The 16,982-nt window shown below is 42.4% G+C and overlaps 1 protein-coding gene across 3 annotated transcripts in view; it reads left to right on the forward strand.

The window, feature by feature from the left end:
- Positions 1-16,982, forward strand: part of CCDC62 (coiled-coil domain containing 62) — an 81,415-nt gene that overhangs the window by 12,886 nt on the left and 51,547 nt on the right. For all 3 annotated transcript variants that reach the window (XR_011022676.1, XM_068244192.1, XM_068244186.1), the window contains exon 4: positions 1,637-1,803. Coding sequence is in view for 2 of the 3 variants with exons in the window: in XM_068244192.1 (XP_068100293.1) it covers positions 1,637-1,803 (167 nt within the window). In the remaining variant the exon portion in view is untranslated. The remainder of the gene's footprint in view (positions 1-1,636; positions 1,804-16,982) is intronic.

Here is a 16,982-nt window from a genome sequence, read left to right on the forward strand (position 1 = left end):
TGTACAGCGCTGCGTAATATGTCGGCGCTATATAAATACTAAATAATAATAATACCCGAAGTGACATGTGACATGATGGGCACACAAATAACTATCCTGTGTTCCTTTTTTTTCTTTCTCTATCTGAAAGAGTTAAATATCAGTTATGTAAGTGGCTGACTCAGTCCTGGCTCAGACAGGAAGTGACTACAGTGTGACCCTCACTGATAAGAAATTCCAACTATAAAATACTTTCCTAGCAGAAAATAGACAAAAAAAGGGGAATTTCTTATCAGTGAGGGTCACACTGTAGTCACTTCCTGAACTGAGTCAGCCACTTGCATACCTGATATTTCACTCTTTCAGACAGAGAAAGAAAAAAAAGGAATACAGCATCGTTATTTGTGTGCTAGGCACTGTACATACACATGTCTATCTCATCAGGTCACATGTTACTTCGGGTATCCTTTAAAAATAAAAAATGTTGTCTTAACCATTTACCGACAAGCATGCGTATTAAAACGTCATGCTTTAGCCTATTAACGGCAACACGACGTTTTAATACGTCGCGCGATTGCTCCGCAGGTGTGCGCACCGCTACCGCCGCCGTTTCCGTCGGGATCCCGTGTTTAATGATTGGGGAAGAGGACCTCTACCCAATCGCAATGCCTGGAGTGAATGGACGTGACCGCGAACAGCGGCCACCTCCATTTACAAAACAGGAAACTGTTACAGTTAAATAAAGTGTAAAAAAGAAAAAAAAAAGTTATCACTTCCTATAACCGGAGTGTTCACTAGCGCCATCTTGTGGCCAAAAGTATATTACACACACAAACACACACATATACAGGTACATACACATTATTAATAAAATTAATAAAATTACACTTCCAACCCTCCCCCCCTCCCAAAAAAAACACTTAAAAAAATAAGCTTAAAATAAATCAATAAATAGTTGCCTTAGGGACTCAGCTTTTTTAATCTATATTTTATTAGGGAAAATTAATTTCAATTTATTACATAGGGGCTTGTAATTATGGCCAGAACAAAAAAAAACAAAACAGAAAAATAACACCTATACTTCAAAATAATATTGTCGCCGTACATTGTGATAGGGACATAATTTAAACGGTTTAATAATCGGGAAAACTGGGTAAATAAAATGTGTTGGTTTTATCCAAAGGAGAATGTTTAATTTTAAACTATAATGGCTAAAAACTGAGAAGAAATTATTTTTTTTTTACATTATTTTTGTATTTTTCCCATTAAAACGCATTTAGAATAAAAAAAAATCTTAGCAAAAGGTACTACCCACAGAAAGCCTAATTGGTGGCGAAAAAAATGAGGTATAGATCATTTTCTTGTGATAAATAGTAATAAAGTTATTAGGGAATAAAAGGGAGAAGCACTGACTGGTGAAAATTGCTCTGGTCCGTTAGGGTAAAAACCCTTGGGGGTGAACTGGTTAATGTGTCACAAGTAAATATGATAAAAGGTATTAAAAAAAAAAGGGAAAATGGGAAAGATTTAGAACTTCTGACAGGTTTTATTTGCTGTCTGTATCTCTGTTGATCATGATTATATTATTGATAATGTACTGGTAATAGACAGTAATAAGTTAGTGTTTATTGTGTCACTTATTATATTTTGCCACTAGGTGATCTGCAGAAAAGAGACAACATAATCAAGTCATTGACAAAGCGGATAAAGTCACTGGAAGCCCAGCAGCAGGATCACAGGACAACCCTGGAGAGCACCCAGCAGCAGCTTCAGGAGATCTCTCTCACAGCATCAGAAGCACACAGCCACTGCCAGGACTTGGAGGTAAGATACTCATCTGGTAAGAACACACATATTATTGAGATCATGGAAGACGCGGTACACAAATCGGTGTAGTATATTTATAATTTTAGGATGCAGTATAGATCCAGGATCCCTGTCTTTAATATAGTTTGTTAGAATTAAAGGACAACTGAAGTGAGATTAGATTGTAAGCTTGCAAGGGCAGGACTCTCTTAGACTTTTGAGTCTTGGAATCTGTTACACATTTATTTATATTAATTTTGTCACTGTAATTACCAATTCTGTATTTTTTACCTACTCTGTATTTCATATGTTGGTGTACACCATTGTGTGTATTATTTTTGTACCCCATGTGTTATTTAGTTTGCATAGCACCCTGGAATATGTTGGCGCTTTATAAAACAATAATAATATGGAGGCTGCCATATTTTTTTCTGTGTAAACAATGCAAGTTGCCTGCTTCCCTGCTGATCCTCTGCCTGTAATACCTACTAGCTATAGACTGAACAACCATGCAGATCAGACATTTGACTGAAGTTTGACTGGATTTGCTGCATGCTTGTTTCAGATGTGTGATTTCAGACACTACTGATGCATGAAAGATCAACAGGACACCAGGCAATTGGTATTGTTTAAAAGGTAATAAATATGGCAGCCTCCATATCCCCATCACTTCAGGTGTCCTTTAAGGACACAGGTATAGAATGAAACACACAGGTGTTAAAACCATTGATAGAATGTCATTGTATGGCACCTCAGCTATCTGATAGTGAAACTTTTTATGCATTGCCTTTTCTTCCCATGAGATTTCCTCTACTTGGTCCTTTCTCTATATATACTGCTGTCTCAGGCACTTTTTCAGCAGTTCATCTTTAGGTCTCATTTTACTGATGTGCTTCTAGAGCAGGCCTGGGCAAACTCGGCCCTCCAGCTGTTACGGAACTACAAGTCCGACAATGCATTTACCTTTATGAGTCATGACTGTGGCTGTCAGACTCCTGCAATGCATTGTGGGACTTGTAGTTCCTTAACAGCTGGAGTGCCAAGTTTGCCCATGCCTGTTCTAGATGCTGCAGAGTGGCAGAAGAAAAAACACACAGAGCGAGATCCGGGAGCCCAATCTGGTGCAATATTGTTAGTAGATCGGGGTATGTAGATAAAAAGTAGAGCTTATACTCACAAGATTGGGTTGCAATAGGAGGCAACCACTCATTTCCGCTGGTGGGGAAATACCATCCCCACTCTGCCTTTGGTTCCTAAGCGGTCGTTGCTCCAACAGTAGATTGGAAGGTCGAAGGTTATCGACCAAAATCTCCCCTACTAATAAGGAGGGGTGTTAATTATTTGGGAAGCAAGTAGGAGGCGCCCGAGAGAAGATGTACAGATGTAGATTCAAAACTCTATCAGTATACAACAATAATTATAGTAAAAGGTTGTCCTACCTTATAGGCATCCTATTAGGGATAAAGACAAGTGGAGGTTCAAATAATAATGGATACTTGGTTCTTCTTGGTAACAGGCACTGTTATTGAGCTGAGGAAGCAGCTGTGGCCATGAAACACGTTGTCTTAGTGCACCAATAAAATTGACCATTATTATTTAACCTATACTTGTCTTTATCCCTAATGGGACGCCTATAAGGTAAGACAACCTTTTACTATAATTATTGTTGGATACTGCTATATAGAGTTTTTAATTCACATCTCCCGGGCGCCTCCTACTTGCTTCCCAAATTCTAGATGTTGCGGCTTTCATCCAGGACAGTGGTGTTGAAAGTTATCGGATCCTGCCTACTCTCCTACTGGCAAGTGTACAGTGTGTGTAGGTGTTCTCCTTTGGAGGTGGACTACCATATATTGTGAAGAGCTTCTGGGTTTTCACATTGGCACTCTCCATGGCATCTTGTCATACCAGCAGGGAATCTGATGATTATGAGGGTGTACGGGTTAATATACGGCCCACCCCACAGTAGCAAAGACCCACTCATGCATGGCTTTTTTGTCTCCAACCCACTGGCGTCTGCCTAAGATGGCTGCTCTCATCCATGGAAACGAGCACGGCTGCAGAAATTAAGAGGGTCCCGGATTACAGCAGAGGAGCTGCGGTGTATCAAGGTGTCGGGTGTTTTACTAAATTAAGGCGTGGTTATGAACCCGCTATGATGATGTCACACAAGCTGTGACTATGCTATCAAAATAACTTAAGACCCCTGTTAAAGTAGGGGGCTCACAACTTAGTAGTTACAATAAAAGATTTATATTTTTATAGACTTCTCATGGTAGTTTGGCTTTTGTGCTTAGGTATCACTGTTAGCACTTGTAGAACCAAGATCCTTCTCCATTACACTGTGTATAGGGCTCACAAGTTAGTTTAATCTCTGATATACAGATATGCACACTTTGAGTTATTTTTCCGAACTATTCCTCTTATACTGGTACAAGTATGAAAGTGTAAGGATCCGCACATGCAAATTCATTGCAAGAGCAAGAAATCACATATATGAAAATACTGAGGTCTGCACAGGTTGGATTTGAAGGTGAAAAACGTGTTTTATTTACAAAGGTGTAGCAATTCAAATATACATCCACCATACACATACACATACAATCATACAATCAAACAATACGTGGTGCAGCACAATACCAGAACCCCTATCTATCTATACAGAATATATACAGCAACACACAAAATATCAGAATATATACAACAATGAATAATCTGAATCGGCATACACAAAGTGAGGTCATACAAGCAAGAGTCAAACCAGGAAATCAGGATCAGGCAATAACATCAGGCAGAGAAAGGTCAGGCTAGCAAGGATCGATACCGGGAATTCAGAAAATAAGGTAAGGCAGGAAACCGGGAACACAGGATCAATGGCCAGAGTCACAATACTACACAAGCAAACAGAATGACCTAGCAATGTACTGCTAGGAAGTCTGGTCTTAAATAGCAACACCTTGATCAGGTGATCTCTCAGAAAGTTCACATAGTTCCATCTGCTGGTGATCCGGGGAACTGCACAGTTCTCAGCAACAAGGGAGACATCTGCTGGTTGACAGTGGAAGTTTACAGCAAAGTTCACTAATGATGCCACGAGCAGGATAACAGAGGCACAGATCCTGACAGAAAGAATGCAACAAGCAAATAAAAAAATATAACAATTTATTACATAAATATATTAATTCAATAAAAGATGTAATCTAGTTTTTCAGATAAAATGCAACAACACTTCAGGTGGTAAGCTTACTTGTAAAACAGTTAATTCACAGTTCTGGTTTCAAATCAAACAATGCTTGCAAGACAATAGGCTTGGAATCAAAAGCTTCAAGCCTGTCTAATCAGATATTATTGAACAATAGACTCAATACAAAAACCCACAGTGTCACGACTCCTGCTAGCAGGGTATTTGCTGATCACATTTAGTAGCATATACAAAAGGTCAGGACACAGATATGCAATGAATTAGTATTTTTAATGAACAGTGCTATATACATATGTACAATGGTAAACAATCGCAGCACAGAATCATAAGGCAGAATGAACATCAACACAGTCCAAGGTCAATACACGCTAGAATCAGAAACCCCAATGGTTTTACACATACATACACAGAGCTGCAAATAAGCTAGCCTATGTATGTTTAAACAGGAATAACTACTACACTCTAGCTAATCTGGGACACAGAGGAGCAATAGAGCAGGGCAGAACAGAATGCAAGCTGAAAGGCTCACACAGGTAGACAGACAGATTGGAAACAAGGCAAGATAGACTGTAAGCCAGAGACTTACACAGGCAGTCAGACAAGGTAGAAACACAGAGCAGAGGCAGAGAGTGGACCAGCAAACAGAAGTCACACTAACTCGAGGATCTGTGAAGTGTGAAGGGAGTGGCCAGCTTAAATAGAAACCAGCAGCCTGGCCAGACACCTGTTGAACAGAGACATGTGTAACCTGTGATACTCCATCTAGTGGTGAACCTGTTAACTGCAGAGAACCATGAAAAGCAAACAGAGCCACCTGCTGGTGACTTGTGATGACACCAGCAGGTGAAGCAGGAAGCAACAGTGTTTGACATTACCCCCGCTTTCAAGAGCAGCCTCTGGATGCTCCAAAATGTTACCTGCCCCCCCATAATAGCAAATGTTCTGTAACACAGGGACGTGACTAAGCAAAAGAGTGCTCGTGCAGATCAAAAACATCCAGAGAGAGTTAGGTGGCTCCGGCAGCTTGCTGATAGTGCCGGCAACAAACATGGCTCTGTTCAAAAAATAAGAAACGAGGACCCCGATAAGCAAAACCCAAAGCAATCTTCAGACAGCTGTATTCTGTAGGCAACAAATGGGAAAAAAGGCTGACTGGAAGCAACAACCTGCTGAACAAAAATGAACAATTTTTCTGGATGTATGGCAAGAAAACACATAGTCTCTGTATACATAGCAATAATGTAAGAATTCTCTGGGTCCATGGAAAAATTGAACAGCATCACCTGATAAATGGCAGGAATACACAAAATCTTTGAATGTGTGCAGAAAAGATGTCCACAATTTCTGGGTACCTAGAATAAAAGCAAAAAGTGTCTGGGGGTAACACTGGCATACACCCAATCTCTAAGGACATAACAAATATGCACACAGTTTCTGAGGGCATAACAGATGTGCATAAAGTCTCTGCGGGTATAACAGGTGTGCTCAAAGTCTTTGAGGGTACAACAGGCATGCAGAAAGTCTCTGAGGGTACCACAGACATGCTCAAAGTCTCTGAGGGTACAATGGGCATGCACAAAGTCTCTGGTGATATAGCAGAAGTGCACACAGTACCCAAAAGTATGGCTAACAAAGTTTCCAATGGCAGTTGTGCAGAAGCTGCTGGCAAAATTTGTGATGACTGATCAAGAACAGTTTGCAGTGAGGAGATTGAAACAGCAGACAAGTTTTGCAATAACTGATCTGGAACTACTGACAAGACTTGTGGTGATTGTGCAAGGACATTTGGTAAGGTCTGCAATGATGGCTCTGGCACAGCTGGCAAGGCTTGTAACGACTGTACAGGAACAGCAGGAAGAATTTGAGATGGTAGAGCCAGAACTATTGGCAGGAGCTGAAGTAGTTGTGCTAAAACAAACATCTCTCTGAAAGACTGAGACCATACACCATCAGCTGTAGGTGGACTTGAAACACAACCTGTTGCACAATAACTGGTTGCAAACTGGATAAAAGTACCATGCATATCATGTTGACTGACTGGAGACTGAATCAAAGCACGATTTATTGTATACAAACTGATTGCAAGCTGGAATGTAGAACAGTTTATTACATGTTGGTTAACTTCAGGCTGAACTGATGCACAACTTACAAAGCACAAATCGGCTGCAGATTGGTTTGAATTGTATGACATTACATGTGAACTGGTTTCAAAGCGATCATCTTTGTAAACGTCTGTATGCTGATCGATTGCAGAGTGAATTGGTGTACAATTTTTGGCATTCAAACTGGTTGCAGACTGATCTTTTACATAACATTACATGTGAACTGGTTACAGAGTGATTTTCTTTGAAAACATTTATATGCTGATTAGTTGCAGAGTGAACAAATACACAATTTTTGGTACACAGATTGGTTGCAGATTGATTCGAATTGCATGATATTGTATGTGAACTGGTTTCAGAGCGATTATTTTCGGAAACATTTATATGTTGATTAGTTGCAGACTGAACAGAAACACAATTTTTGAAACACAGATTGGTTGCAGATTGATTTGAATTGCATGATATTGCATATGAACTGGTTTCAGAGCAATTCTTTTTGGAAACCTTTGTATGCTGATTGGTTTCAAACAGAGTTGCGGCAGAATTCACAACATGCTGACTGGATTCAAACTGGACTGGTACAAAGCCTATAGCATACTGGTTGGTTACAGATTGATTCCGATTGCATGGAACTGCATGTGAACTGGTTGCAGAGTGGTTATCTTTGGAAATATTTGTATGCTGAGCAGTTTCAAACATAATTGAAGCAGAGATAACAACATGCTGACTGGATTCAGACTGGACTGGTACAAAGTCTATAGCATACTGCTTGGTTACCGATTGATTCAGATTGCATGGAACTGCATGTGAACTGGTTGCAGAGTGATTATCTGTGGAAACATTTGTATGCTGAGCAGTTTCAAACATAATTGAAGCAGAGGAAACAACATGCTGAATGGACTCAAACTGGACTGGTGCAAAGTCTATAGTATGCTGGTTGGTTACAGATTGATTCAGATTACATGGAATTGTATGTGAACTGGTTGCAGAATGATTTTCTTTGGAAACATTTGTATGCTGATCAATTTCAAACAAAATTGAAGCAGAGTTTACAACATGCTGACTGGTTGCAGATTGATCTAGATTGCATGAAACTGCATGCGAGTTCTTGGCAGACAGATCATTATTACCATCATTTGTAAGCAGATTGGTTGCAGACTGGAGTGGAATACAGTTTGTAACATGTTGATTGGTTGTAGATTGATCAGAGTTGCATGAAATTGCATGTGTATTGGTCACATTCTGACCATTACCATAGTCCCCTGCATAATGGTTAACTGAAATGTTACACATAGTCTCCTGCATGTTGGTTAGCTGAATTGTTACACAGTCTGTAGCATGCTGGTCATTTGCAGGTTGAACAAGATTGCAATTTTTCACACGTAAATTGTCTGCAGGCTGAAGTATTACCCCGTCTTTAGCAGGCTGGTTGGTCACAGATTGGATCAAAGTACAGCAGCAGCTGAAGTAGAAATGGCTGGAACAACCACAGTCGACGTTGGAAGTACAGTATGGACAGGCGACAAATGCTGTATAGAAGCGGTAGGAAAGAACCTCTTATAATTAGACTTTGCTCTGCGAGAAGATTTTGAAACTGGAACAGCTACATTTACTGGCTTAGAAACTAATGGACATACTGCTGCTGAGGACAAGGAGTGAGAAACAGAAGAGGAAAATTGAGAGTCCTGTAAAACAGGACGCAAGAGAGAACAAATCTTTTATACCAAGCTGTCAGCAAAGGCGAAACTTCTTCATACACACAAACTCCTATATCGACAAGGTATTGTACATCATCCACACATTCTAGTACTACCGCTCTGGTTTCATCACAATAATGCTCAAAGAATTCAGCTTGATCATCCTTCAGCCAACGCAGCAAACAAACTATATCATCCTGATCAAAAGGAGGTACATAATTTTGGATAATGGGACCAAACGACATCAGATCAGTCCAAATATCCAACAACGGTTGAACTTCCTCCATGCAAAACATTCCTTACTCAACAAAATCTTGCACAAACTCATACAACTCACTCAATTGGTCTTTAGAGTATTCAGAAAACATGTTCTGACACGTAGTTTTATGCTCCTTAGCCAGGCGCACATATGAATCCACCTGATTGGGATTAATTTTCTGGGCAAAGATTTCATCTTTAAGTTCTATATCATCCTGATCAAAAGGGAGTGCATAGTCATCAGGAATAGGTAGAGACAACAACAAATCACTCCATATCTCAAACAACGGTCGGACCTCCTCCATGCGAAACACTCCTTGCTCCACACGACTATGCATAAGACTAAATAGCTCATGCAATTGGTCTTTAGAGTGTCCAGAGAATACTTTCCGACAACAAGCCTTGTGGTTCTCAGCCAGGCGCACATATAAATATGCCTGAGTGGGATCCATTCTCTGGAGTCAGCACACAGGATACTGTCAGAATCCTTTGTATAGCCACAGTGATCAATGTAATTGGCAGATCCTACTGTCACGACTCCTGCTAGCAGGGTATTTGCTGATCATATTTAGTAGCATATACAAAAGGTCTGGACACGGATATGCAATGAATTAGTATTTTTAATGAACAGTGCTATATACATATGTACAATGGTAAACAATCGCAGCACAGAATCATAAGGCAGAATCAACATCAACACAGTCCAAGGTAAATACACTCTAGAATCAGAAACCCCAATGGTTTTACACATACATACACAGAGCTGCAACTAAGCTAGCCTATATGTTTAAACAGGAATAACTACTACACTCTAGCTAATCTGGGACACAGAGGAGCAATAGAGCAGGGCAGAACAGAATGCAAGCTGAAAGGCTCACACAGGCAGACAGACAGATTGGAAACAAGGCAAGATAGACTGTAAGCCAGAGACTTACACAGGCAGTCAGACAAGGTAGAAACACAGAGCAGAGGCAGAGAGTGGACCAGCAAACAGAAGTCACACTAACTCGAGGATCTGTGAAGTGTAAAGGGAGTGGCCAGCTTAAATAGAAACCAGCAGCCTGGCCAGACACCTGTTGAACAGAGACATGTGTAACCTGTGATACTCCATCTAGTGGTGAACCTGTTAACTTCAGAGAACCATGAAAAGCAAACAGAGCCACCTGCTGGTGACTAGTGATGACACCAGCAGGTGAAGCAGGAAGCAACAGTGTTTGACACACAGCATATGATAGCTATGATTCATAGCTATCTATAAACTGGACAGGGCATGTCAATCATGCTATTTACCACAGGACTTGTGGAGACAAAATGGCTGAATCTATTTATCCAACAACAAAATGGTGAATAGCAAAAACAAAATGTCAGCTATCAAAAACAAAATGGCAGCTATCAGCTATCCCATTTAACTATAACAAATTTAGGATGACTCAGTGGATATAGCAACTGGGCGTTGCCCCAAAAGTAGGCAATTACTTAAAGAGAACCCGAGGTGGCTTTGTATAACGTTAGTGGGGCACAGAGGCTGGTTGGGCACACTAACACCAGCCTCTGTTGCCCCATTGTGTGTGTCAAAGACCCCCCTGCTCGCCGCTATCCTCCCCGCAGTGCTGGCGACACGCAGCGCGTCGCCAGCACAATGTTTACCCTAGCGCTGTCTGTCAGCGCCGCTCCCCCGCCTCCTCCGCATCGCCGCTACCCGCCCTCGTCCCTTCCCTCCAATCAGCGTGAGGGAAGGGACGAGGGCGGGTAGCGGCGATGCGGAGGAGGCGGCGGAGCGGCGCTGACAGACAGCGCTAGGGTAAACATTGTGCTGGCGACACGCTGCGTGTCGCCAGCATTGCGGGGGTATAGCGGCGAGCAGGGGGGTCTTTGACACACACGATGGGGCAACAGAGGCTGGTGTTAGTGTGCCCAACCAGCCTCTGTGCCCCACTAACGTTATACAAAGCCACCTCGGGTTCTCTTTAACTAACAGTAATACCATCTCTATCAGCATTTTAACATATGCTGGTCTGTGTTACGATACAGAGCAAGAGGGTAACAATATATGAGTCAGCATGAACTTCGCTAGGCATGGCCTGGATATGGTATCTGAAACACTAATGCTTAAAGTGACTCTGTAACAAAAATTACGTTTTTTCTACCATCCTACAAGTTCCTAAACCTATTCTAATGTGTTCTGGCTCACTGCAGCACTTTGTACTATTACAGTCTCTGTAATAAATCAATGTATCTTTCCTGTGTCAGACTTGTCGGCCTGTGTCTGGAAGGCTGCCAAGTTCTTCAGTGCTGGTCTGTTCCTCTATGCACACTCTAGTGTGTGTTTTATTTACATAAGCCAGCAGCTTCTCTGCTATCTTATCAGTAATAGAAGAGAGCTGGATAAAAATCCTCCTCTGTGAAAGTAGCTGGCTGACACATACTGAGGAATTACAAACACAGGCACAGGCAGAGCTGTCTGCAGGAAGCCTGTAATGTTCAGTGCATGAGAGAAGAAGGGGACAGAAGGTAAACACACAAATGATCTTTTGAGATTCAAAAGGAAAGCTGTATACAGCCTGCTTATGTATGGATGTATTTTCTATGTGTGGACATATTGTACATCAATCTACTTCCTGTTTTGGTGGCCATTTTGTTTGTTTATAAACAAACTTTTTAAAACTGTTTTTGACTACTTTTAATGCGGCGGGGAGCGGCGAAATTGTGACAGAGGGTAATAGGAGATGTCCCCTAACACACTGGTATGTTTACTTTTGTGCGATTTTAACAATACAGATTCTCTTTAACCACTTGAGGACCTAGGGCTTTCTACCCCTTAAGGACCGGCCACTTTTTTTCCATTCAGACCACTGCAGCTTTCACGGTTTATTGCTCGCTCATACAACCTACCACCTAAATGAATTTTGGCTCCTTTTCTTGTCACTAATAAAGCTTTCTTTTGGTGCTATTTGATTGCTCCTGCGATTTTTACTTTTTATTATATTCATCAAAAAAGACATGAATTTTGGCAAAAAAATGATTTTTTTAACTTTCTGTGCTGACATTTTTCAAATAAAGTAAAATTTCTGTATACATGCAGCGCGAAAAATGTGGACAAACATGTTTTTGATAAAAAAAAACCCATTCAGTGTATATTTATTGGTTTGGGTAAAAGTTATAGCGTTTACAAACTATGGTGCAAAAAGTGAATTTTCCCATTTTCAAGCATCTCTGATTTTTCTGACCCCCTGTCATGTTTCATGAGGGGCTAGAATTCCAGGATAGTATAAATACCCCCCAAATGACCCCATTTTGGAAAGAAGACATCCCAAAGTATTCACTGAGAGGCATAGTGAGTTCATAGAAGATATTATTTTTTGTCACAAGTAAGCGGAAAATGACACTTTGTGAGAAAAAAAAAAAAAAAAAAAAAGTTTCCATTTCTTCTAACTTGCGACAAAAAAAAATGAAATCTGCCACGGACTCACCATGCCCCTCTCTGAATACCTTGAAGGGTCTACTTTCCAAAATGGGATCATTTGTGGGGTGTGTTTACTGTCCTGACATTTTGGGGGGTGCTAAATTGTAAGCACCCCTGTAAAGCCTAAAGGTGCTCATTGGACTTTGGACCCCTTAGCGCAGTTAGGCTGCAAAAAAGTGCCACACATGTGGTATTGCCGTACTCAGGAGAAGTAGTATAATGTGTTTTGGGGTGTATTTTTACACATACCCATGCTGGGTGGGAGAAATATCTCTGTAAATGACAATTTGTTAATTTTTTTTACACACAATTGTCCATTTACAGAGATATTTCTCCCACTCAGCATGGGTATGTGTAAAAATACACCACAAAACACATTATACTACTTCTCCTGAGTACGGCGATACCACGTGTGGCACTTTTTTGCACCCTAACTGCGCTAAAGGGCCCAAAGTCCAATGAGTACCTTTAGGATTTCACAGGTCATTTTGAGAAATTTCGTTTCAAGACTACTCCTCACGGTTTAGGGCCCCTAAAATGCCAGGGCAGTATAGGAACCCCACAAATGACCCCATTTTAGAAAGAAGACACCCCAAGGTATTCCGTTAGTAGTATGGCGAGTTCATAGAAGATTTTATTTTTTGTCACAAGTTAGCGGAAAATGACACTTTGTGAAAAAACACAATTAAAATCAATTTCCGCTAACTTTTGACAAAAAATAAAATCTTCTATGAACTCACCATACTCCTAACGGAATACCTTGGGGTGTCTTCTTTCTAAAATGGGGTCATTTGTGGGGTTCCTATACTGCCCTGGCATTTTAGGGGCCCTAAACCGTGAGGAGTAGTCTTGAAACGAAATTTCTCAAAATGACCTGTGAAATCCTAAAGGTACTCATTGGACTTTGGGCCCTTTAGCGCAGTTAGGGTGCAAAAAAGTGCCACACATGTGGTATCGCCATACTCGGGAGAAGTAGTACAATGTGTTTTGGGGTGTATTTTTACACATACCCATGCTGGGTGGGAGAAATATCTCTGTAAATGGACAATTGTGTGTAAAAAAATCAAGATTGTCATTTACAGAGGTATTTCTCCCACCCAGCATGGGTATGTGTAAAAATACACCCCAAAACACATTGTACTACTTCTCCCGAGTACGGCGATACCACATGTGTGGCACTTTTTTGCACCCTAACTGCACTAAGGGGCCCAAAGTCCAATGAGTACCTTTAGGATTTCACAGGTCATTTTTGTTTCAAGACTACTCCTCACGGTTTAGGGCCCCTAAAATGCCAGGGCAGTATAGGAACCCCACTAATGACCCCATTTTAGAAAGAAGACACCCCAAGGTATTCCGTTAGGAGTATGGTGAGTTCATAGAAGTTTTTATTTTTTTGTCACAAGTTAGCGGAAATTGATTTTAATAGTTTTTTTTCACAAAGTGTCATTTTCCGCTAACTTGTGACAAAAAATAAAATCTTCTATGAACTCACCATACTCCGTACGGAATACCTTTGGGTGTCTTCTTTCTAGAATGGGGTCATTTGTGGGGTTCCTATACTGCCCTGGCATTTTAGGGGCCCTAAACCGTGAGGAGTAGTCTTGAAACCAAATGTCGCAAAATGACCTGTGAAATCCTAAAGGTACTCATTGGACTTTGGGCCCCTTAGCGTACTTAGGGTGTAAAAAAGTGCCACACATGTGGTACCGCTGTACTCAGGAGAAGTAGTATAATGCGTTTTGGGGTGTATTTTTACACATACCCATGCTAAGTGGGAGAAATATCTCTGTAAATGACAATTGTTTGATTTTTTTACACACAATTGTCCATTTACATAGAAATTTCTCCCACCCAGCATGGGTATGTGTAAAAATACACCCCAAAACACATTATACTACTTTTCCTGAGTACGGCGGTACCACATGTGTGACACTTTTTTGCAGCCTAGGTGCGCTAAGGGGCCCAACGTCCTATTCACAGGTCATTTTGAAGCATTTGTTTTCTAGACTACTCCTCGCGGTTTAGGGCCCCTAAAATGCCAGGGCAGTATAGGAACCCCACAAGTGACCCCATTTTAGAAAGAAGACACCCCAAGGTATTCCGTTAGGTGTATGGCGAGTTCATAGAAGATTTTATTTTTTGTCACAAGTTAGTGAAAAATGACACTTTGTGAAAAAAAACCAATAAAAATTAATTTCCGCTAACTTTTGACAAAAAATAAAATCTTCTATGAACTCGTCATACACCTAACAGAATACCTTGGGGTGTCTTTTTTTTCTAAAATGGGGTCACTTGTGGGGTTCCTATACCGCCCTGGCATTTTACAGGCCCAAAACCGTGAATAGTCTGGAAACCAAATGTCTCAAAATGACTGTTCAGGGGTATAAGCATCTGCAAATTTTGATGACAGGTGGTCTATGAGGGGGCGAATTTTGTGGAACCGGTCATAAGCAGGGTGGCCTTTTAGATGACAGGTTGTATTGGGCCTGATCTGATGGATAGGAGTGCTAGGGGGGTGACAGGAGGTGATTGATGGGTGTCTCAGGGGGTGGTTAGAGGGGAAAATAGATGCAATCAATGCACTGGGGAGGTGATCGGAAGGGGGTCTGAGGGTTTGGCCGAGTGATCAGGAGCCCACACGGGGCAAATTGGGGCCTGATCTGATGGGTAGGTGTGCTAGGGGGTGACAGGAGGTGATTGATGGGTGTCTCAAGGTGTGATTAGAGGGGGGAATAGATGCAAGCAATGCACTGGCGAGGTGATCAGGGCTGGGGTCTGAGGGCATTCTGAGGGTGTGGGCGGGTGATTGAGTGCCCTAGGGGCAGATAGGGGTCTAATCTGATAGGTAGCAGTGACAGGGGGTGATTGATGGGTAATTAGTGGGTGTTTAGGGTAGAGAATAGATGGAAACACTGCGCTTGGGTGGTGATCTGATGTCGGATCTGCGGGCGATCTATTGGTGTGGGTGGGTGATCAGTTTGCCCGCAAGGGGCAGGTTAGGGGCTGATTGATGGGTGGCAGTGACAGCGGGTGATTGATGGGTGGCAGTGACAGGGGGTGATTGATGGGTGGCAGTGACAGGGGGTGATTGATGGGTGATTGATAGGTGATTGACAGGTAATCAGTGGGTTATTACAGGGGAGAACAGATGTAAATATTGCACTGGCGAATTGATAAGGGGGGGTCTGAGGGCAATCTGAGCGTGTAGGCGGGCGATTGGGTGCCCGCAAGGGGCAGATTAGGGTCTGATCTGATGGGTAACAGTGACAGGTGGTGATAGGGGGTGATTGATGGGTGATTGATGGGTAATTAGTGGGTGTTTAGAGGAGAGAATAGATGGAAACACTGCGCTTGGGTGGTGATCTGATGTCGGATCTGCGGGCGATCTATTGGTGTGGGTGGGTGATCAGTTTGCCCGCAAGGGGCAGGTTAGGGGCTGATTGTTGGGTGGCAGTGACAGGGGGTGATTGATGGGTGATAGGTGATTGGCAGGTGATTGACAGGTGATCAGTGGGTTATTACAGGGAAGGACAGATGTAAATATTGCACTGGCGAATTGATAAGGGGGGGTCTGAGGGCAATCTGAGCGTGTAGGCGGGTGATTGGGTGCCCGCAAGGGGCAGATTAGGGTCTGATCTGATAGGTAACAGTGACAGGTGGTGATAGGGAGTGATTGATGGGTGATTGATGGGTAATTAGTGGGTGTTTAGAGGAGAGAATAGATGTAAACGCTGCGCTTGGGTGGTGATCTGATGTCGGATCTGCGGGCGATCTATTGGTGTGGGTGGGTGATCAGATTGCCCGCAAGGGGCAGGTTTGGGGCTGATTGTTGGGTGGCAGTGACAGGGGGTGATTGATGGGTGATAGGTGATTGGCAGGTGATTGACAGGTGATCAGTGGGTTATTACAGGGAAGAACAGATGTAATTAATGCACTGGTGAATTGATAAGGGGGGGTCAGAGGGCAATCTGAGCGTGTGGGCGGGTGATTGGGTGCCCGCAAGGGGCAGATTAGGGTCTGATCTGATAGGTAAAAGTGACAGGTGGTGATAGGGGGTGATTGATGGGTGATTGATGGGTAATTAGTGGGTGTTTAGAGGAGAGAATAGATGTAAACAATGGATTTGGGAGGTGATCTGATGTCGGATCTGTGGGCGATCTATTGGTGTGGGGGGGGGGGGGTGTCAGATTGCCCGCAAGGGGCAGGTTAGGGGCTGATTGATGGGTGGCAGTGACAGGGGGTGATTGACGGGTGATTGACAGGTGATCAGGGGGATAGATGCATACAGTAAACAGGGGGGGGGGGGTCTGGGGAGAATCTGAGGGGTGGGGGGTGATCAGGAGGGGGCAGGGAGCAGGGGGGGGGGATAAAAAAAAAATAGCGTCGACAGATAGTGACAGGGAGTGATTGATGGGTGATTAGGGGGGTGATTGGGTGCAAACAGGGGTCTGGGGGGTGGGCAGGGGGGGGTCTGA

The sequence above is a fragment of the Hyperolius riggenbachi genome, chromosome 1 (genome assembly GCF_040937935.1).
Source record: "Hyperolius riggenbachi isolate aHypRig1 chromosome 1, aHypRig1.pri, whole genome shotgun sequence".
NCBI classification, from domain to species: Eukaryota; Metazoa; Chordata; class Amphibia; order Anura; family Hyperoliidae; genus Hyperolius; species Hyperolius riggenbachi.